The sequence below is a fragment of the Cygnus olor genome, chromosome 13, assembly GCF_009769625.2.
Source record: "Cygnus olor isolate bCygOlo1 chromosome 13, bCygOlo1.pri.v2, whole genome shotgun sequence".
Classification (NCBI taxonomy): Eukaryota; Metazoa; Chordata; class Aves; order Anseriformes; family Anatidae; genus Cygnus; species Cygnus olor.
This window is the reverse complement of record NC_049181.1, coordinates 18,829,069-18,852,751: the sequence shown is the minus strand read 5'-3', so window position 1 is coordinate 18,852,751 and position 23,683 is coordinate 18,829,069. Positions and strand designations below refer to the sequence as shown.

General features: G+C 40.6%; 1 protein-coding gene across 1 annotated transcript in view; it reads right to left on the bottom strand.

Annotated features, from left to right (window-relative positions):
- The window catches only part of COL4A6 (collagen type IV alpha 6 chain), a 126,974-nt gene that overhangs the window by 44,116 nt on the left and 59,175 nt on the right, over positions 1-23,683 (bottom strand). Inside the window, exon 5 of the mRNA XM_040572623.1 lies at positions 1,073-1,207. Within this exon, the coding sequence (XP_040428557.1) occupies positions 1,073-1,207 (135 nt within the window). The remainder of the gene's footprint in view (positions 1-1,072; positions 1,208-23,683) is intronic.

Sequence of the window (23,683 nt, the reverse complement as noted above, 5' to 3'; positions counted from 1 at the left end):
CACACATAACTTGAGCACCTTGCATCAGTAGACTGGTAAGATGTTCTGGACAGTCCAAGAACACAAGCCCTTGTCCTGATGTCCCAGACTTCCTTCAGATTTTAGAAAAAAGGAACAGCATACAGAACTTCTGTCTTAAGTTTTCAAACTATTGTCCTTGAAACATGTCTTTTGTCCAATCACATAGGCATGAGAATAGAAATCTCATCCCAGCCCTCACATCAGACAATATCAGACATCCCCATCATACAATCCACTGCATACCCTCTGTTAGGCTATGGGCTATGTGGTGGGAGCACATGCTTTGCACTGGCCTTTGTGGTGAGATAAAATGAATCCTTAGCATGCAACCCCAAACTTATGATGCAAACACGTCTAGAGCATAATGTAAACTTCCCTTAAGGTAAACTACCTACATGTATCCACTTTTTATTACTGAAAGTATTTGTTCGTATTTCCATTGACTCTTCTGCCTAGCTCTGAGCTCCTCCTTTGATACTTCCTAAGAAGAAACAGCAGAACAAACCCTCAGGGCTTTAAAACATTCTACATTTGCTATTGTGCCCATTCTTGGGCACTGCATTCATTGACACCTACACCTTATGCTGGGTTATTGTATTTAATATGACATAGTTTATCATATTATTTCTGTTACAAATAGCTTTTCATCTGCAAAACTGAGTTACAGGTTCCATTCAGTAGCCATCTCCTTTGCTTTTCTAGACACCAGCTCAGGATCATCTACGTGGGAATCAGCTCCAGGTCTCTCTGAATGTAGTGTGATTACATTTATCCTGGGCAGGTGAAGTGAACAGAACAACAGAACTCCCAACAGAATATTTATTTAGCTATGGTTCGTCTCCCAGGATGGCTACAACATTCAGCAGCTTTGGAAGCTGTGTTCTCACTTTAAAATATAAGCAGGACATTCTCTAAATATAATAATGAAATACTCTTGTATTCTTATCCTCTGCACAAATAGTCCAAGACTATCTTCATACATTCAAAAATGTATTCATGGCCATAAATCTATTGAAGGTGAAAAAAAATGAAAATTCACTGTTGAAACTACCTTGATGCCTTTGTGTCCAGGTGGTCCAGGGGGGCCCACTGCTCCTCTCTCACCTTTTGCTCCTGGCAAACCTTCTGGGCCAGTAAATCCAGGAGCGCCTATCGGTCCTTGAATCCCAATCGGTCCTGGTCGACCCTAACAAAAAACAAAAAGTAAGTCAATGCATCATGTTCACTAACACTTTTTTTTTTATTCCTTCATCCAGCTCGATCTATAACTTAATTTGATACCTCTCAGGGTAGTTAGGGCCTTCTGAAGTTTTCGCTGCACATTTTCAGACAAAGGTTGTTTATAGAGGTATTTCAGGTAAGTCATGAGAAATTTCCTTTTTTTCCTTTTTTCCCCCTGGAAGATTTATTAATACCCATATTGTTGTAGGAACATGGGAAAACAACAGTGTTTTGAGATGAAGCTGACTACTACTTACTAAGTTTGCAACCTCTATTTCCAAGCTGCAAGACAAAAAGATTTTTTGCTTATGCTTTAGTTCAACAGAGTATAACAGAAAGTCAAAACAAGATGCAAGAACTGCATCACATGCAATTAGAAAGCACACTTTAGATAACTTGAGACTAGTACCATAGTTGGCCCAATACTGGGATTAATTCTACTGTGAATTACTTTATATTCCGCTCTGATTACCTTATCAGAGTCGGTGTGGATTTTGATTTCTTAGGCTCAAAAAGAAGAGTGCATTGACTAAGCATTGCCTGAAGATGGCAACCTTTTCTAAAACTGCAGACTCATACGTGACTGATGAACTTTTATTGTTCTATTACTACGTAGATGTACAGAGTAGCCTGGTACTTGTTTATTTAACAAGCCAACGCTAAAGAAATTTCACTGTAGGTGCTCCAGCATCTTCTTAGCCACTTGGCAGCTGAATACTTGCCACAGTTTTGTGTCAACATTTTTACACTTCTCATTTCAAGAGTATCTGAAATAGATCAATAGTGTCTAAGATCCCAAAGTATGGGCAGAAATTAGCAGTTTAGGTTCATGTTTTCTAGTGGCAAGACACTCAGTGGATTACATGATGTTATCCATGCAAAGAATGAAGCCTTAATTAAAAGATATAGAATGGAGGAAGAAGTTTTAAATGAAAATAAATCCTCCTTCCTTCACTCCTTTTCTAGTGCTCACATCCATGGTAGTGTATTTCTCTTCTGTTTCCCTAACTCCTTAAAACAGCAGAAGGAATGCAGCTCCCTGCTGCAAGGGGTTTAGTCATCTCAGCTGGAGACATACAAAGTCCTGACTCTGCCTTGGCAGGTAGAAGACTTTGCAGTTAACTTAAAAATGCATTTTTACACGTTAATAATCAAGCGAACTGAAACAGTCAGAAATTAATTTTAAAATCCTTCTTCCAGGATCATTTTTTGTACCTATTTAGGTTGAAACATTTCATCACTTATTCCATATTCCTTCACTACTGGAGCAGGTTTCTTTTAAACTTCAGCAGTTCCCCCATTCAGCCCTGCTGTTGACAGAGGTCAAGTGCACCTGTTTTACATTTCATACCTTTCCTACCTAGACACTATGCACACTGTGCACTTCCAGGGGAGGAGGCTCCCATCTCAAAAGGCTTTTCTGTCGATTATTTTTAACTTTTTTTCACTCTTGGATAATCATCACTGAAATTCTTTATATTGGGAAGCACACAATCATAACATTAATCCCCAAATCTTCAGTGGCCCTTGGCAACCACACCAAACAAGGAACATGTTGTGAAAATCACATGCTTTGCTCTCGCTTACAGTCTCAGCCTTAACTTTGTAAGTTCCCATGGTCACAAGCTATTTAGACTCTTGCAGGCAGTGTTTCGCTTCCAAGACATGGGGTGAGGACTGTTCACCTCCAGGCTAGACAGTAAGGGAGAGAGAGAGACACTAAAATGGGCACATTAATGTTCTAGACAGACACCACCCTCAAAAGCTCCAGCACCCAAGCATCCACCAAGATTTCTAAGGAAAACACACTCAATTCCCCACTTGTTTGAACTGTTAACACTTCTATATTCAATTAGTTTGTCCACTGAATGATACTGCTTCACAAGGACTGAAACTAATAGCAATTAACATTTTAGGAGGCTTTTCTTTTGCATGGCTGCAGATTACTTTGCCAAATATATGTAGATGAGAGAGTAAGGACCAGTGACTAGAGGTCCTGCCTGTGTTCAGTCCTGGAGGGGACAGAAAAATTAAATATGTTTTCTACAATGTCAGTGTCCACAGGTGAAAACCTTCCTTTTGTCTTATTGAATAAATATTTTAACAGAATCTGAGGATTTTGTCCAGTGCCTTAGTCACAAACTATAAAGACACAGTGAAGTGCTTCTAATCTCTCTGATAATGGGATTATGCCATGATAATCAGGCTCTCAAGAATTTCTACTGGTTCTTTTGAAGTCTTTGTGGATGGAAATCATATTTTCTATGCTGAAACAAAGGACTTTCCTTCACTGCTAAAAAAGCTGCATTTTTCATCACTCAGTAGCACTCCCATGAACTGTCCCGAGATAAAAGCATTTTCAAGAGCAGGCGCTGTGGTGCTCAGGCACAAATCCAGGATTAAAGTACGGCAAAGACTCAGGTTTTACCACAAGGTAAACTCTAGGGTTCAATGCCAGGTAGAACTACTGTTTGACCCCACTGAGTTTACCTTGCGGTAAAGCCTAAGTACCTAGTCTGTACTGTACTTTGGCATCAGGTTCAGCTCTTATACTTCTTACTTATCCCAAGGATAAAGAGAACAAACATCTCTTAACAGCGAGGACAAGATTAAACATAAAATGTGAATTATATCAAATGGAGACTTCAGTGAATTAACAGAGCCCTCTATTTTTAATCTGTTTGTTATATATATATATATATATACACACATATAGCCTGGTAGACTGTAGAAGAACCGTTAGGAACTGAAGAAAATGGTATCATTTTGGTTTCTTGGCTGCATGACAACTTAAAAAAAAAAGTATAGAATTTCAGTAACATCAAGCAAGGACAAAGTCTATGAAATTATTGCAACTTGCAGATGTTTTCACGGATGCCCACTAGAATTCCATATATTTGAAACCCATGACCTTTATCCTCAAACACATTTGTGTATCAAGCTTTTACTACCCAAGCAGCACAAAGTTAGGATGCCTGACTCTCTGTAATGAATATCTCGTTGGTAAATAACAAGAAAAATGGCACTGTATACCTGTCACCTTTCCATAGATTAATTTCAGAATTTCATGCCACAAGTTGTGTGTTATATGCATCCCTGTAATGTGCTTAGCCATTGCAACCATTAAAAATACAGAGATGCTTCCCAGGAAACCCAGGTTTCCATTCTTGATGTAACCAACAGGAAAAAACGACAGAAGTAGGAACCACACGTAGCTTCTGAATCTATACCCACTACAGAAGGTAGTAAAATCAAATGGCCCCAGAACATGCTTTGATCAGAAGGTCTTTCAAGATGGAAAAAGTTCTGTAACACGCGCCTTCTTCCCTTCACCCCTGTAATCCATCTGCAGCTCTGGGTGTCATGAGGAAAAGCCAGTAATGATGGGGCCTCTCTAAGCAATTCGCTGCTACGCAATCAAATACATCGGTTTCTCTATTGTCCCTACCCCTTTTGCCAACTCTAATATCCCACATAAATTTTTGCCCACTGCAGCAGAGCTGCTACACGTAGCACTGCGAATTCCAAACATTCCTGTTTCCTTTTTTTTTTTTTTTTCCCCATTGCCTCTGCTAGCTTGGAGGATAAAGTGCAAATCGATTTGATTTTTTCACTGTGCAATGGAATACATGGTAGTGGTATGGAACCACTGGACATGCCCCTAATTTCAGGGACAAAAGCTAATACAAGTGCCTTCGTACCCGGGGGGCAGTTCGACTCTTCTCGCTCACTACCAGATATTAACTCAGTGGTTCATCAGCAAAAATGGATGCTGAAACTCATGAAACGAGAAAAGTTTAAGAATATTGCTAACCAAGCAGAATGCTGCTGGTCAAGTAGGGCAGAACCAATTTCTCCTTTGCTAAGTTTTTAGATCTCCCTATTTCAAAGAGCAAAGCATTACTATTATTACTTTAAACAAACTAAAGATCCAGTGCATGTAAAGAGCCATTGGATTTAAAGATGTTCATGTTTTCTCAAACTAAAGCATAAATCTCTCAAACAGATTAAGGGCTGTTTTCTCTAGCATGGCTTTTGATCTCTGTTCTGTACAATATTAAGTTGTGCAGAATCCCAGGCTCCTTCTCTTCAAGAAGAATTCAGTAGCCACATTTTTTAGAAGTGTTTAATTCACTCTATTTTTCTTCATCCATCATTTCCCCCATAAACACCGCTTTATCAACACAAAAAAAAGACATTAGAGACAATGATTTACTTCACAGTACATGGTTTGTAGTCTGAAGCATCTTATACTCAGTTGATTACACTAAGGCAAACCAAAGAGTCATCCATTAAATCATTGTTGCCCTAGAAATGTATGTTCTCATATCCTGTATACGCTAAGCAGAATCTAGCCTGAAACTTTCAAGGAAGATCTACACACCCTGATTCCCACGTTGTGCAGGGTGACCTGTCAAGGGACTGATCCTTTTGCAGAGGTCAATGGCAGGACAAAGCATTTCCTCCTTACTCACTTAACTCACAGCCACTCTCTCCGATCAGGGGTGCCACGTTACAAAAGCCAACACATGACGGACACACCGAACTCAGAAGAAGTGCCTACAGACCTTAGCACTGGCAGGCAGCAGTGCTCATCAGCGTGTAGGAGCCCATTAGTTGCACGACCCTTTGGTTAACCACTTCTGCTTTCTGCGCCTCCATTTCCTCTCCTCTTCTACAGGTTTCCTGCAGCGATGATTATCTCCCGCCTGATATACAGTGCCTAGCACAAGAGAGCCCTGGCCTCACAGTTCTACCTTGATAATAATAATTACTGATGAAAAACCCTTTGCTATTTTCCTAAATTACAGGTCAGGTATCCCATGCTCTGCTCACATTCCAGCACAAGTAATTATTTTCCGTGCTGAAAAATGCTTTGTACTTTTAAAGGAAAATATTCTTCCATTCTTCTCCTAAAGACTTAGGGAACCTCTTGTTCAAAATGGCCTCTTTATTTCTATCAGACAACCTGTTGTTCCTCTGCACAGCTCCTTTTAAGTCTTATTTTTTCTTTCATGCTTACTGCTTATTTTCAAGGTAGGGTGTCAGGGTGATCATTTCTTGATTTCATTTTTGAGAGACCTTATTCCTGTACCGTGTGGCACTCTTTAATTTCACCATTCATTTCAGAAGCGTTCAGCTGATGTGCAGCCGCAGTTGGCACGCTCACACTGCAGCCTGTCAAGACTGCTCTGGTCATCCCAGGAGCAATCTCCTAACGAAGTAATGAGCAACTGAAGGCTGCTTCTCATGAGAATTTCCAATTCTAGTTCATGGGATAAGCTCCATTTTCAAAAATACATCTGTTATTTCCACTCAGCCTGACTAGCCAGCCTGCAAGTAGAAAATCCATGTGGTAAAAAGTATGTATACATATGGTTTTACACACTATTTTTAATATGCTAAAAAAAAAAAAAAAGATTCCCGTAAATGATTTCCTTCATGAATCCTGTACTTCAGTAACAAATAAGGCTGCAGTTGAAGGTTTACCACAGAAATATAGAATTGCTTACTAATCCTAGACATTTTAAAATCTGTATTTTTAAACTAGATATTTAAATCTCTGAAAAGTTTTTTTCTGTAGAATACTCAACTTCCAGTTGAAAACTTTTATGGAACATCCTGATCCAATCAATTCCACATATTTGCTATTTCTGTTTGTAACACACACAGAGACCACATACTGTCCTCTTCTTCCCCACCACTGACAATGCCACGAGTGACTCAGTGTTACATTTAAGCAATTGTTCCATTTTATACTTTGCAACCTTTAAAGAAATTACTTTAATAAGTCAAAAATTACTTAAAAAAAAAAAAGTCAAACAACTTGCTGTTTTAACTCAGATTGCTTTTCTGCATTGATGTACCAAAATCTCCAAGGTGGAAAAGAAAGGACGAGCATGTGGAAAGGCTCTGGGCCACAGAGAACACAAACAACTGGAAAGCAAGTGCAGGTCACTCTTCTTTAAAATAAAGAGCAAGTAGTGGGATTTATGAAGTGTACTGGTGTCATATTGTATTTCAACTAAGCAAATAATGGTTGTATGAAAATTATAAGTTGAAGCTTATTTTAAGGGGCTGTACTATATAAGTTGACAGGCATTTACTGGCCCCTCTGGCAAAGATATAAATCTGAGCGATGACTGTATTTCAGAAGAAACAATGTGTAACAGTTATTGTGCACTAGGTGCTGGTGCATTACATCCCAGAGTATCACATCAGAGGTGATCACCACTGAACCCTCTGACTTACCTACTGCTTGTTTAAACTAATTGGCCACGAGGCCCCAGACAGCCTTGCTCAGGTGATATACCCATCTTTTCACTACTTGCCATGGCAAAAGAGTTTTTTGGCTAGCTTGACTGATCCCTTTAGTGCCTTTTCTGTTTTAAGCTCCAAGGGCAAGGCTGGGTTCATACACAAATGGAGAGCAACTCATGTAGGCAGCAGATGAGAAGTGACAACTGGCACTACTCTGAAATCATGCATGCAGAAGCCTGATAGAGGCAACTGAGGAAATGAGGCATGAAACAGAAGGTGAGCAACACTGGGCAACAACTGCTCTCCACACCTCTTGCAGCTCTGGCATGATGCTATGCTCATTAATGTTCCAAAAAGCAGGGCTTAGAGTGAGAGGACATATTACACAATTATGAAATCTTAGCAAAAAGTTGCAGCAAGTGGGGCCTGACTTCAATTTATTTAAGAACTAAGCATTTTTTCTTTAACAAAAGAGCACTGTGAAGCCAAAGGTTTGAATGGTTTATGAGATTTTATGGTCTTTGGCAACCTCAGTTCATCTTCTCTCCCTCAAGTCTTCGGTGCCTAATCTCTAAAATATGTTTTAGAAAGCTTTTACAGTTCCCTGACCTGTTTGCTTCAGACAGCAGCTGTCATAACATTTTCCTGCCCTTAACTAGGGGAAGGGCACTTGTGAATACTGCGTACACCTCTTGACAGCAACATAAGCCATGAGCTGGATTTTAATATAAGTGTTACTTTGGAAGAAAACAGGGGGTTGCTGTAGGACTTCTTTCCATCTTCCTGATGGCAGCACAGGCCAGTAAAGCATCAGGTACCTACAAAGGATCAGAAGGATCTAGCAGAGGATCAGCTAACTATCTGTAATTAGTTTATATGTTTATCAAAAACTACGTGAATTTAAAGCATAGTTAAAATTGCTCCATTCATGAGCAATCCAGAGCGATATGCTGCACACAACGGTGACCTGCAGAGAGGAGGTAGTCCATGGTTACTGCCAGCTTCAGTCTGCATCCTCCTTCATTCCTTACTGTCCTTGCTTCTGGCAGTGCTGTCCTCGTCCTCAAACACTTTGCTGTCTGCTTTTAAGTTTTCTGTTTAAAGTTGTCTCTTGCTCAACAACTTATCTGTTTCGATCAGCCAGTTAAATGGGGTCTCTTGGTTTTAACTGGTTCTACCAATTGCTCTTTACGTGACAAACAATACAGACAAACTTCAGAAGCACAGCAGGGTTTAGGAACTGGGCCCACACAATTTGCAACACCTGGCCGCAGGCTTTGCAGTATCTGTCACATAAATACATATTTATATAATCTCTCCAATAAATTTGCTAAGATCAGGCATGCTATTTTTCACAAACCACTTAAAGAGGTTCTGCCTAACTCATTATTGAGAAAGATACCACACTAATTATAACTATTAGACAAGTCCCTTGGGGAAAGCTGGTTTGTAGTCACAGTGCCTTGGTGGGCTGCTACAGAACAATCAACAATAATTACATTTCTCTGGTTAGCAAGTCCTATCAGGACTGCTGCCCACGAAACCACAGCTTCTGACCCTCCGGGTTTACCTACACCCTTACACGGTTTCTTCAGGGATCAAGAACAACATGAAGTTTTGTGTTTTCTTCCCTTCCACTTGTCCCTAGCACCCTACAGACCAAACCCCAAAGTCCAGCGTGTTTCTAAAGAGCTGTTCACCCGACCAACTACAATGAACTTTTTGCTACCTCCCTGTCTGGCTGGCATTTCCAAGCTGCCTTCTTCATTGACTCAAGTGACAGAAGATGCATTGTTGCAAAAAATGTTGTCAGTAGAAAATTAGCTGTACTGAGCAGTGTACTGAACAAGTGAAATCTTGCCAGTGTCAGGCCTGTGAAGACTATTAAAGGGACATTGTATCTAGAAAGGCAGGACGGGTTCAGCCACATGCTGAAGCCGAACAGACTCCAAACCTCCTGAGGGTCTCCTGGGTCCAGATCTGTTAATTTGCTTTGGGCTCCTCTCCAGCTCTTGCTTTTGCAACAAAACCAATTTTTAAATTTCTAATTGCCCTTGTAAGCACAAGCTTTAAAAAGTTGGTGTTTCCTCATAGACAGGACACAGACTTGGGCAGGGAGTAGATCTAGCAGCAAGACTGCCAGCGCCAGCATTTTCCAAGTCCCGTGGGTCCTCAGCAGAGAGGAGGGTTCAAGTCTTCTCTATTGCAAATGAAGAGTCAGCAAATGAGGAGGAAGAGCTGCACAGCCCAGAGAACGCCCATCAGCCTTACAGTGCTCTTCAGGAGCTGTGGGACTCTTTTAAAAAAAGGAAAGACTGAGACAGCAAGGAAGGAAAAAGGGAATTGGTGGTAAATAGGCAATAAAAAGCACGTCTCCAGTGGCCCACAGTTTCTAATAACATCTTGTAGCTTCCTGCTTTTCTCTTTCTGCCTGGGAACTGAAAGCCCAGCACAGGCAGGACATGTCCTGCTCCCCCAGTGACACAGAGATAAGGAGATAACAGGGATGAGGAACAGACCCAGCAGCGTGAGACTATACAGTGGGATGATGGAAAAGGGATTACGGAAGCCCCTTCTGCTCTGTGGATGATACAAAGAGCTCTCTATTTCCCTCATGCTGTGGGAACAGAGCGTGTCCTCTTGCATTGGAACATCCCCAAACATGACTTCCCATGAGTAGAGAAAGGGACAAGTATGAAGAAACTGGTAATGAAAACCAAGAAACTTTAAGGTTCTCATGCATGGAAACAGTGACAGAGCTCTAGTGAGTACTTACCTTACATGATGCCTTTTTGCATCTAAAGGGCCTCATGCTAGAGGCAAGAAAATAGTTCATGAACCTTTTAGGGGAACTTCACTCACTGGTGCTCTTCCGTGCAACCTCAGCTGCAGATAAGCTATTCCCAGATTTAGTTTTTATCAGCAGCTGAACTGAATTCCCAGTCTATTTAAATCCTGGCAATTATCCTGGGTAACTAATTTCCACAAGATGCATCCAAGACCAGCTATTTAGGACTGTTTTTACAGGAGCAACCACACAGAGAAGATGCAGATATACAAGAACAACTGAAAAAATGGCAGTTAAAGATTTCTAGCAAAGATTTAATGCCTCACGCACTCCCAAAGAGGAATCAGCCCCTAATCAACAGGAGCTAGGAAGTAGTTAAGGGTACCAACCTTTAGGACGCTTATTTCATGCTCATCATCTGCTAAACGCTGGATAGGCAAGAGGCTACCCTAGTTTGTTCTGGGCTAGCAAAGCAACGTCCCCCTCTTTGGGCAATTTTAGACCTCGCTCTGGTGTGTGCACCCTGGGTCAGACCCATCCATTTCCAGACTGTGGCAATGCCAGATCAAACCCATTTTACAATTACATTTGAGGTTTTGATCATTCTAAGAAACTTCAAAGTATTGCTTTACTTTGCATAGATTCAAAAACCTGCAAAATGTTTTCTGCCAGGCAAAAACTTTCAATCTGTAAGTGGTATCTGAATAGCTCAGAAACACTCACTTCATCACAGCTGCAAAAAGAGTCTTGTCCTTGACTCCAAAGACTTAGTAGTTCCCGCTTGATTTGACACTTCTACTTTGAAAGTGGCTATCAATGAATCATATCAGCGGGCTGATATGTGGAAATGTCACTGGACTGCAGTTTATCTGAAGAGATAAAGGTAAAAAAAAATGGTTAGCTATAATCCAAGCAAAGGACGATAATGTAGTGTATGACACATTTTGAGGGAGCCAGATCATTTATTTTCCATGGTAGTTACTACTCTAGGGCAACAATGTCTCTCCAAGGATACTGAGGACTATGGTAATGGAGATGCCATAATATCCCAATTATTTGTTAACTAGTAGCTGTAGCTCTAGTAAGGCTATTCCTCTCCTACTTTCTGTGCTTTTCATGGAAGTTTCATGTGATGCTGTAAACCTTCTCACCAATTCAGCTGAAGCAGAACAACATATCTTGGTTTAAATGCTGCAAAATTATCAATAAACTAATCTTCATATTTAACTCCTTGACTTTGAATCTTTATAAAAGTTGTTCAGTCCTTTCTTTGTCTATTAGCAGGTATTCTGGATAGTAATGTGGCTGTATTAAATTGATATTAGTTTTTCTTGGCGTATCTTGTAACAATTAACATATTGAGGTGAGCCGGATGCAAAAATGACTTAGTACTAAAATAGCACAAATTTATATGGAATTAAATATAGCTGTGGTTTCTTTTTTTCAGGTGGCAACTAATAGAGTAATTAAATGAAAGATGACTTTGTTATTACATGTTCTCTATTTCTCAGAATGTAAAGTGAATCATTAGAATAGGAATAATAGAGACTTGGAACACAAACGTAACACTGGTTTTCTAAAAGCAGATTTAAATGCCTGTACCCAATCTTGCCTTCAGGAGCTTCTCTCTATCTCAAGTTCCTGAGAGATCAACCTTGTAAGATGCTGAGATAGCTGAATTTAAAATCTGAACCTTTCCTCTAACTTAGCTTGCTCTCCAAGTCATAGCTTAACCTACTCTGAACCAGCATCTGAACACTGCTTTTTTGGCTCCCTCTTATCATCCTGGAACATCTAATTATCCTACTAAACACCACTGCTGCCCAAAAGATGTGTGCCTATACATTGGGACAAGTAAAACAACGTGCCAGAAAAAAAATCTTGTCCTTTTTTCCTTTGCTCTTTCTGATGCATTACTTATGCACCTTTCCCTGTCCGATATCCAATCTTTACGCTAATACAACCAAATATTAATATTAAGTACAACGTAACTCCAAAACCAAGTCTGAAACTGGTATGTGATCTATGCTGCGTGGAGTATCTTGTATTATCACTCGAGTATCTTGTATTAACATTATTCATCTGGTGAATAAAGTAGCCTTTTCTTGGGAAAAAAAAAAAAAATCAGTTTTAGTCACCAGACCATGTCGCACATGCATAACATGCTGTTTACAAGAGAGAAACACAGCAAAAATTCTCATTATCCTCTAAGGTCATTCAGCCCCAAAGGATGCTTCCAGTTAGAAGGCAGGCGGTGAAAGTAGGCCATTCACAGATCTGTCCAGTGACGGGTCAGGGGCAGAACAATAGATTCTCTGCAAGCAGTTTCCCCTACATTTTGCCTCTCAGAGCCTTCCCAGCATGTTCCTGGCACTTCAGAAAGGTACGCACGGCTTTCCTTGCATAGACCTCTCTGCTGCAAACAAAATTATCTGTTTGAACAGATAATATTAGTTAAGATTTAAAGCTCAGATGGGAACCATTTGCTTATTCATGACAGAGAATTAAGAAGAAAAACTCTTCCCAGAGACCTGTTAGGCAGCAGAGCCAAGGGGAGTTTTGCAAACACATAAACAATTCACTTTAAAGGGGAAAAAACGGAGTCTGTGAATTTTCGTCTACACGTTGCTTGGAAATGCCCAGCCCAAAGCAGGAGTGGAAGGTAACAGGGGCCTGAAAACCTACAAACACACTGCCTGGCGAGGTTCCAGTTATCTCTAGAGGCTTAAGCAAAGCAGGTCCAGGCAAAAATTTCCCTGTGGTACCTGATAACGAGAAGCGCCAGGCAGCGACAGAGAATCACTGCAATCAGTACAAATAACTTCAAACCAACATCGGGGAGAGGAAAAAGAGAAGATTTTTCATTTGTCCTAATAAGTATTCCATATTGATCAAGATAAGGGCAGAAATGAACTCTTCACCTACTTGAATTCCCACTGGCTAAGGTATATAGAATAACTGATTAATACCAAAGTTGCTCGTCATCACTTAAATTGTATGTTTAAGTCCTTGGACATTTACTACATGGCTGTATTAACACTCCAAAAAGCTTCATTCATTTGTTGGTATAAACTACACTTCCAGTCTGCTTAATCTTTGACGGACAGGTCTCATTGTCCCTGAAATCCCTCACCACACAATACAACAAAGACTTAAATGACTGGGTAGGCCTGGCCTGCTACCCACAGTGCCCCACGCTTCCTGCCCCTCTATCCCTGGAATTCATGACCACGCAGATTACTAAATTACACACTAGGCCGGGGATTAAGCAGGGCTCTTTGTATGGGAGCATCTGAGGTCTGGAAGAAGATTTTACCTGTCACGGTCTGTGCTCATTAGGCCTTGATGAGAGACAGAAGGAAGCAGTGCTGCAGAAGATCACAAACGCTGGTGTGTGCTAATCAGTGAGCTGGATATGATGACAGGGTAGCCTGCCTGGTGCTGCCCTGCACACAGGTCTAGGAGCTTTGCACAGACAATAACCAGCCCACTACTTCCAGAGCAGCCTCAGCAGCTACTTCCCTCTTAAAATAAAAGGAGAAAATATTCCCTGTTCTGACAGACTGTGAGCCAGATAATGGCCTTCAGCCTACCGAGTAGAACCGAAACATCTAAGGGTTAGGAATTTATCCTGCAGTTAAGCAAACATACCAACAAGCCAAAGGGAGGGGTATGCTAGCTCATCAGTTGTTTTAAATTAGCTGCTAATCAAGGCTGGAGTTGCTTCTGATTGCTTTCAGAATGGTTATGAGTTACATATCTGAAAAAAAAAAAAAGGCTTGAATTAACAGCTTATCTTTGAAATGTTCATCAGGTATCTCAAATATCTTTTACCTATTTGCACATGCTAAAGTCACACTGCTTCTCACTTGAAAAATCATAAGCTTTTAGCTTCTCACTTGAAAAATCATAAGCTTTTAGTTGGTCTTAATTCTGATGTCCAGAAATGACAGAGGAGAGTGGTCTTTATCCAGTTGCAACTTACAGATGGCTGGCAACTCCCACCTTTGGCTACAGCTGCCTGGAAGTTCAGTAGTGAGAGTTAGTTATGGCAGCCAAGAAGGTGTAATAATGGAAATCAGGAGAAATCTATAGAGTAGCAGAGCTCATTTAACAAAAACAAGACTTTATTTTCTTTTGGGAGTAGGTGTCACTTGTCTTGTGTTCCTTCTCTTTCCTTGCATATTCTTCATTTCAAACAGCAAACGTTGTTTTAGTTATGTTGATGTCATCCATACTAGTCTGAAGGAGGATATTGCGTTTCTCACTGTAATTTGCACTCACTTGGAGCTCAGCGGATAATAGAAATTATCCGATGCCTCAGAGATACAAAGTTTACAGCATAATCGGGCTTATAGGTTTGTTTTAGAAGACAAACTCTACATTCAATATATTTAGTTAGTAGACTAGTACACTGCAATACTGTGATGCTTTGGTTCAGCACCATCCTATTACATCAAAGAGCAGCGTTATTACATGCCAACATGACGACACATCATTTTAGAGGAACCACAACAGCCTCAGATCTGCAAAGAGCCTCCTAGCAGCTCATAAAGAAATGCAAAACCCCAGAAGCCCTGGGAGGACAGGCACTGGAAGTGGATGCTGCTCTGCACAGACTCAGCAGGACTCTTTGGAAGTTGCTGCCAGTGTTACTTTTGCAGCCAGAACAGCCACTGTTGAGCTACGCAAACTACCCTGAGCTCTTTCCCTAGAGCCATTAGCTAGGGAGCAAGCATTTGACTGCTGTTTGAGAAAAATAAGCAAAGCATACTTTAAATGAGTAGAGAAAAAAGAATCCGCTATTGATCACTGCAGCAAAATGACTTTGGACTTCCCTCATTCATGAAATGATTCCAATTTCAGTTAAATCACTGTTAACTACAGCAATGTTTTTCTGTAGGACATTCTTTTAAGCCTCATGACATGGTGTATTTGCATAGTGTGCAATAAACTATGCCCTCAGCCACACGCACACACACACCATGCCCCTCTGGACACCGGATTAAGTTGTTCATAAACCTTGTAGGCATTCATGATGGCCTTTTAGCCAGCAAGAAGAGCAAAACAGTGGCTATGAGTTAATGCACTCTCTCATTTCAGATCTCTGAATAAACATTCACTTCTATGGAGTTTCACATCACCTGAAGACTCCAGCATCTTGTCGTTGACATCAATGCAGACAAGTGAAGCACAACACTGAAGTCAGAGGCAGAAGAATCCAGCCCAGTATGCATCACTCCTTCACTGCCACTGCTGCTACCAGTCCAGCTGAGCTTTGTCTGGCAGAATCAGCAGAAATGTTGTCTTCTATCTGTCACTGCCTGGAAATGCCAGCACTGCTAGCGTCTGCAGACCAAAGCCTAAGAGGAATCAATCATGCCCCTGAGGAAGGATAAAGGTTCAAGCCTTAGAAGCAGAATAAAGGAAAAGGAAGAGAAAGGAGATATGAGATGAAAGAAATAGAGAAGAGGCACAGCTCTACTGTCCACCTTCAGTTTGCAACAGACTGAAAGTGAACGGTACACTTGAGTTAAGCCCCCAGGAGTCAACAAACAGCCCTCTGAAGTGTCTCACCTTGCAGCAAGGGAACGAACTGTCTTCTGCTCCCACCATGCAACTGAGCACTGAGAATGAGCACGGGAGACACTTGCTAGAGGTTCTGACACAAATCTGGTGGCTACTTCCCTGTTTTTGTTATTTTTCCAAACACTAAAGCTAAGAAACAGTCACAAACACTGAGTGCCAGTCTCACCACCACTCTCTGGGATAAGCAGGCTGCAGAGTCTGGGTTTCATTGCCCCACTTCTCATGGAGGACATGCCCGAGCACAGGACTTAAATCCCAAACACTAGGAATTTACTTGAATCTCAGAAGTTGCATCATCTTCTCTTTTCATTTCAGAAACAATTTTTTTCTGCTGATACAAGTAATGTTGTAGCATCAAAGCTTCTACCTGTCAACTAAAATCCCAGCTATTTTCTCGTGGGGAAGAAAAATTAAACTGTCCACGGGCTGTGTCTTTGCTGAACAAACGAAGGAAAAGAAAAATGTTTTCCATTTCCTCATGTTACTGGATGCAAGAGAATCTGGGACTTCTTCAATTCTTCAGATATTGATTTACCATTAGTATCAAATCACTGCTAAGTTTGATAGCAGTTTCTTTCTATCACTGCACTACTACACAGCTCATATTGTATGTGATAAAGAAAGATCTCACAATTAAGACTGAATATTTTATTTTCCTTTCCATTGAAGCAATGTGAAGTGCATATCCTTTTCAAAATATCAGCAGCTTCAAAGGCTTTATCATACCTTTTTTCAGTACCTCCATGTCCAACAGCCTTCCACGAAGGCAAAATAGATCAGATCCTCCCGTGTTTAGCACTTGGAGAGACAATACTATCTTGAAGATATCTTATGCCACTGAATAAAAGTCCAAGTTATGCAATCTACATGCCTTCAGCCATCAAACAATAGTCAAATTAGTGATTTTTTTAATTAAACAAAAGAAGGCTGAAGCTTAATCCATGCTCTAATGACTAAGCATAGGACATTCCACAGCTTCTTGTAGTGTTTTCATTGCTCCTTAACTCTGTTGAGAGTGTGCGTACTCTGAGAACACACTCAGGTGCTCGAGTACAGACATCTGTACGTTCCCTGTCCCCCCTCTGAGCCCACATCAACTCCAGGGTAGGCTGCAAACACACCAGCATGTGCTTGCCTCAATTTCTCCATACCAACATACTCTCAGACTCTTCCTCTGGTTCACTTTCCTCGATTGTCTCATCCCTCAACACTGCTCGCATGCACACTGGGGATCATTTTAAATACGCTGTGGATCCACTAAATCCCTATTGTGCCTGCAGTGAACATCAAGTCCAAATGCTCCACAGTTTAAAGCAGATGGATGAAAATCCAGCTTGGTCGTTGTGTCCAGCTACAGTTTGGGATAATTCCATGGTTTTGTCCCAGCTGTGTTTTTCTCCACAAAAAAAAAAAAAAAAAAAAGTAAATTTAATGCTTCGAAGAAAAGTTTTTTGGTGCAAGGCTTTTTCTGTTGTTTATACAAAGCACAGTTGATCCTGATGCGTAACTGAGGTCCCAGGGCCTGCTGTAATGTATCGGAAACACTCATCAGACCAAAGAAACCAGAATCTTTGCACAAATGTTCCTTGTAAAATATGGACCATTTGGATGGTGTCTTCCAATCCTGCTGGAAATAGTGTTTTACCTCCTAAATTAATATAGATATTTCTAACTCACTGGAATCATTTGATTTTTCTACAAAGATTGTACAAGAAATCTCTCTAGTACTTGTAGTGGTATACAAGTTCGATGCAAGGAAAAAGTAATTAATTAATGAATAAGTAAAAAGTAATTAATTTAGAGAAAAACTCATTCATGATTATTTTTTTAATTAGGTTTAAACACATAGGTATCAGGAAATACTAGTATTTTTGCACTGACATACTAACAGAATAGTATCTCATACTGTGCTGTGTGGCAAGAACCATGTAAATTAAACTAACCAGTCAATTTGTAAATATGCTTTTTGTTTAGACTGGAATGCAAATTTTATACAACACATACAACTCTTAAATCCTATCCATACAAATTCAGAGACAAAGCAGACTTGAAGAGTATGCACCTAGAACTGTAGGTTTTGTTTGCTTTCAGAACTTGTGCAAAATATTTGGAAATTAATTTAAACATGGGAAGTATTAGCTCAGAAAGACTCACCAGAAAAAAAGCAAAGCACATTAGTCATAACTCCACGTCACCAGTTCTTCGTCTTGCAAGAATAAGCCTCCTTTACTCATGGAATACAGTGGTTAAAACAGTTAACTCTGCAAAGCTAAAATCAGATCAAATGCTATCTATTTACCGAAAAAAGAGTGAACACTACTAGTTCTGACAAGCAAGTGGTGTTTGCTATGGTTTTGGAAACCTTCCAAAGTTTGTAACTTGAATAGCTAGTTGTGCTTAGAAAGAATTAGGGTAGGGACTTTATGATACCCAGTGGCATTTAGGAGCAAGCAAAGGGCACTAGATCTTAGAAATGAGAATAGATTTGTTCAGAGGGCATTTATATTAAAAGCTGCCCAAGACCCCGAGGCCACTACACTTGAGAGAAGTAGTTGATCTTCAGAGTAGTAGTTCACATCTGTTCATGGCTCATGGTGAAGAGAGCAGATACTTAGCAAGTAACCTAGCAAGACTAGAGTTAAATAACTAGCTTTCACTTTGAATGGCTACAGCTTTTGCTCTCCAAATCAGTAAAGCTTTTCACTCACACTTTTGTATTTTAAATATTGTTAAGGCTTTGACATGTTTCTTCAGGTGGTAAAACTGTTGAACACACAAGCAATCAGTGTTTCAAGACCAATAAATTGGATTATCCACTGCAAATTAAGTTTAGCTTTCTGCCCAGGCAGTGAAACTGTTTTTGTACTGGTTTTAATTCTGGATATCAGAGTGTATGTACAGTTACACCCAAAGGATAGAAAGGAAGGATAACTGTACAGCCTCTCAAGGAAAGAACACTTTATATAGCCAGAGCACCCGTAACACTGGTTCAGGATCCCATTCATTCACTTTTTACATAAATCATGAGTAGCATCACTAAAGTCAGCCAAGTGACTTTGCAATGCTAGCAACTGTTTTTCACTAGCGTAAAACCAGACCTCCAGCAAGCTAGACTAGGGGAAACTCCAGAATTTCTCTCATATTTCTAATACTTCTCTGTAGGAGAAGAGTAGGAATGCAGCAGAACCAGATTGAAATCAAGACCTAGTATTCACCAATATTTTGTTAATCGCATGCCTGAATTTTAGAAATGTACTTCTGGAATTGATGTTTCACTTCAAACTCTTCCATCACATACTCAGTCACTCAGTGAGCTCAATCTTTAATTTGGAACATGGAAGCAAACTTAAGACCTCACTAAAGCCCAGGTGTTCTGGATCTTCCCAGTGCAACTCTCCTATGAGGTGCAAAGTAAACAGTCTAGCCCAACTATAAATATTTAATAAGATGCTTGCATCTGGAGCAAAATGGAGCTAAATTAGTGTTCCCTACTTATAATGTAAACAGATTAGTTGCATGACAGTGTTAGTACAAACTTCCCTTGACTATAAACATTTGCTGATGTATTTCACCAATAACGTAATGTATAGGAGCAGAGGAAGGATTTATTCTGAAGAGGGGATGTGGCTATGCTCCAGTTTTGCAGCCTCACCCCACCTGACAGCGCCTGTTCCTGAGAACCTTTAAAGGGACAAGTATCCTGTGCAACACACTCCTTTCTACTGGCAAAGAGGAAAATGAACCCAGTTAAAAGCCAATGGCAGACACCATGAGAAGGTGCTCATGAACCTCCATTCAAAAGAGATACTACCGTGCTCGTGATAGTCTGCTTGCCGAAGGACTGGCTCACCATTTACCCCAAATGAGGACCTGCAAGTCAGATTTCTTAAAACTAAACAACTGTAAATATGTTCACGGACTTCCTTAAGGAAAATTGGTTCTGAAGACATAGTCCTGCAATGTCCTGATTGTCCTCAGCTTTTGTTTATGTCTTCATTGAGGATGTCAGTTGTATTACTGAGTTTGGGCCTGGCAATGACAACTAACTAATGCTGAAGACAACAGAAGCAATGGCAAGAAAACCAGTCCCATTTTAGTTTCCTTCTCCCACAGCCTCCCTTCTTTTCTTTTGGTATTTATGTTGCAAGCGTGAATGTCTCCCTAGAGCTCTGGCTATCGTTTACAATGCTACAAGTTTCCCATACCTACAGAGTCTCATTTCAATATCAGAGTGCAGGATACCTTAGTACCAGCATTTTTGGAAAGCCTTCTCTGTGCAAGCTGGTTGTGTTCTACTATCAGCACGGACTCGCGGTGCTATCTAGCTGCGCCAGTTCCTCACTTTGCACAAGGGATAACAATAGAGTATGTTGTCCTTAATGCTGGAGGGAAGGAAATAAAAAGAAAAGGCAATAGCAGGGAAAGTGACATCATAAGCACGTGCTGAGTTGGCAGGTAGATCCCATCAGAAGCGATGAGGCATTCCCAGAAGATGACTGGTACAACAGGCACTCTGTAGTCACTGTTGTGTCAGAAGAAACTGAATAACCACACCTCCTTCAGCAGCTCATTAGAAAAACAATGATATTAGGAGGTCCAAATACCATTAAATAGCAGGAACAAGGAATTCAGTTCAATTTCAGAACTCCTCTTAGAGGGTACTTGAAAAACTCAAGCCTCAACTCACAAGTATCTGTTAAAGAAAATTCAGCTAGGAACAAGAACAACCAAAAAAAAACCACACCAGATACAACAAATGTACTGTTTTCCTCCAGAAGGAAATTCTCATTTCTGCTTTACTCTTCCTTCAGCAAGAAACCACTGAAAGGTGGGTGGCAATATATTTTCTCCTCCATCCCTTGTATTAATTCTATTTGTACTCTATAAAATCAGACCATTTTCATGAGGCCTTGAGACAGGATGACAAGAGAATAATTCCGTGAGTGCTTTTTCTCATGCAAGTTTCATATGCCAGAACCTTAGTTCTTAGTTTTACCATAGCAAAACCACACTGTCTTCAGGGCTCTTTAACCAATCTAACTTTGATGAAAAACAGCGCCTTTACAGGGGATATTTCTATTGCTGAACTCTTGAGGGGATGGAAAAGCAGCTATGAATCTTGTAGAAGCATGCAAGTCTCTTCTAACCCTCATGTTCACAGTTTAGTTTACATCTATTCCCAGACCAACATCTCCACACAGAACAGGCACATGAGAAATGAACTCTTTCTTGAAGTGAATTGATGTACATTTAATATCTCAGAGAGGATTACTTTAAGAAATAACCAGATGGACAGGCAGAAAGTAAACTATTTATACTGACACTTATCTTGACCAGGGCTAGTCAGCCTCCAGGGGATGGACATTTGCAACTCACAGAGACTTTTTTTCACTCTATGTGCCCACGATTGGCTGTAGTTTCCAAAGCCAGAAGCAAATTACAGACTTACGAGGAACTGCAGCTACCTTTTCATTAACAAGCCTTCCATCCTCAAACAAGGCAAGACTTTGGAAGGGACAGGTCCAGGTCTGAGCCATGTAACTCGACTTTCCTTGCAGTTACATACCGTACAGCCTGCGTTGGTCAGTTGAATTGGCCACAGACCCCCTCTAAAAGACAAGACGTGCACTGATGAGACGGGTGAGCTGCTGGAGCTCATGACAACGTATGATAGGCGTGCCAAGTCACTTGCTGCTGCCTTAGGTAACACCTGACCTGAGCTCATGAAGACAGTACAGACACAGCCCTAGGATAAACAGCTGAGCCCAGCAAAGAATGGAAATGCAAACAGTCGCAAACATGAAATGACTTTTCCGAGGTAATTTCTGCCAGGTTCTCTAAGAATTTTATGGCTGTAGTCTGAAGCACTCAAAGCAATTCAGATTAACATAGTTGGCTACTAAGATAATAACTGCAGCTGTACCGTTAACAGTGTGGAGACTTGCCATTGTTTTTTGCCATTTTTTCCAGTACCTTCCCAATTATCAAATAGGGAACTTATGATACTTGTTTGTCCTCACGTACTTACAAGACAGAAGCCAGTTGTACCATCTGCTTTCAAATACATAACCAAAACAGTTATAAAAAATACTACAGATGGAGCTTTAGGCTTCAAGTCAAATATTTTTAATCTATTAGGCTTTACTTGTACGTAACCCCAAAGTACAAAGAGGAAATGTGAAACAAATGCTGAACTTGTTAGTAAGTGAAAACAAAATTAATTATGTATATGCCAGACGGATCTTATCAGAGCTAAATCAGTATTCCTCAAGAATCTTTATTTTTGTTTGTCACAGTTATTTGTTATTATGTCCAGTTAAAACAGAGGAAATTTAATTAAGTGTAGGATTATTTAATGAGGATGTTATTTTTGTTTTAAATGAAACACACTCCCACTTCAATTTCCCTTGTACCAAGACAGGCATTTACTGAAAAAGTGTAAGATAGAAGAAAAGTCAAAGGCTGCCTTTTCTAAAAGACCTTTGCAGGTCTTTATAAGTGATTTGGTGTATCATTGAAAGACACAACAAGCACCACGACTGCTCAGAACTCATTAAGCCATGCTACAAATGAACAATAAAAACCCCAAATTCATTTTGCAAGGGTAAGGAAACCACTCTTCTGATGTGGCACAGCAAGTCCCAGCTTGGGAACACAGCAAAACTGTGCTGCTCAGAGAGGAGGCCTGGAAAGGATCACGGATCTGGAGGTTTCTAAGAAGCTTATTACACAAGATGGAAAAACCATGTAAGCTTGACCATCCTTCAGGGACACATAGCTTGTTTCCTTCTCCAGGGCAAACTACACGGTGATGCTGTAGGACACGAAAAAACCACAACCACGTTCCTACCTTTTCCCGGCCCATTCCTGTATGTCCATCTCCTGAAGAGAAAATCTTCACCTCTTGTAAGTACTCAAAATCCTTTGTGAAGTCAGGAGTGAAATCAAGAAGTGTAAGGTTTTGCTGTCAGAGATGGAGGCTGAGAGGGTAGGCTAATAAGCAGATGATACTTTCCTGTTTTCCTGTGGCCATGTCAAGCATCATGCCATATTGATATTTTGAAAGAGATTGAGAGTTTTATTCTTCCACACAATTTGAGTGATGAAAACAAGTGACTACTGAGAGGCCGTGTCAATGTTACAGAAAGATGTCATGCCCTAGCGATGGAATAAGCAGAGTAAGTTGTTTACACTTCTCAGCACACTCATGTCATGACCCCTCAAAGACATGGGGATGAACCCCAGGAATGGGAAGATGCCAGGGATAACCTCAAAAGGGCATTCTAGTTGCAAGTGGTCTCTCTTCCACCAGCTTAGTGGAAAATCATTATCACAGAAGATTTTTACACATTTGCTTTAACAGCAAAGAAACCATAACCTCATTAGAGGGCCAGCACACTTTCTGCTAGCCTGGCTGAAAATAAGTAGATTGTCCATATACAACACCACGTAACACACTGCTTTAAGCGTCCCATATGTACCCACAGACATGCACCTGTATTTCATTTATTTCTACTTTGTGAATTATTATTCATGCACTGAACGGATTCACGAAAAATATTAAATAACACAGGGGCAGAAAGGAGGGTAGAGTATGTCTACACAGTCTCTTCATAGGGAGAAAAGTGTCCCATGTGTATGCATGCATGTGCTGATGAGAAGTTCAACCCTGGGAACCTGTGTGTGTTTCTAGCAGGCAGCTCACAGAACGGTTCCTGAGACCTCCTCCAAGGGCGGTGCCCTGGACTGGAGCTCTGTGAAAGCTGATGGACACTGCTCTCAAGTGCCACATCTACCCAGCAT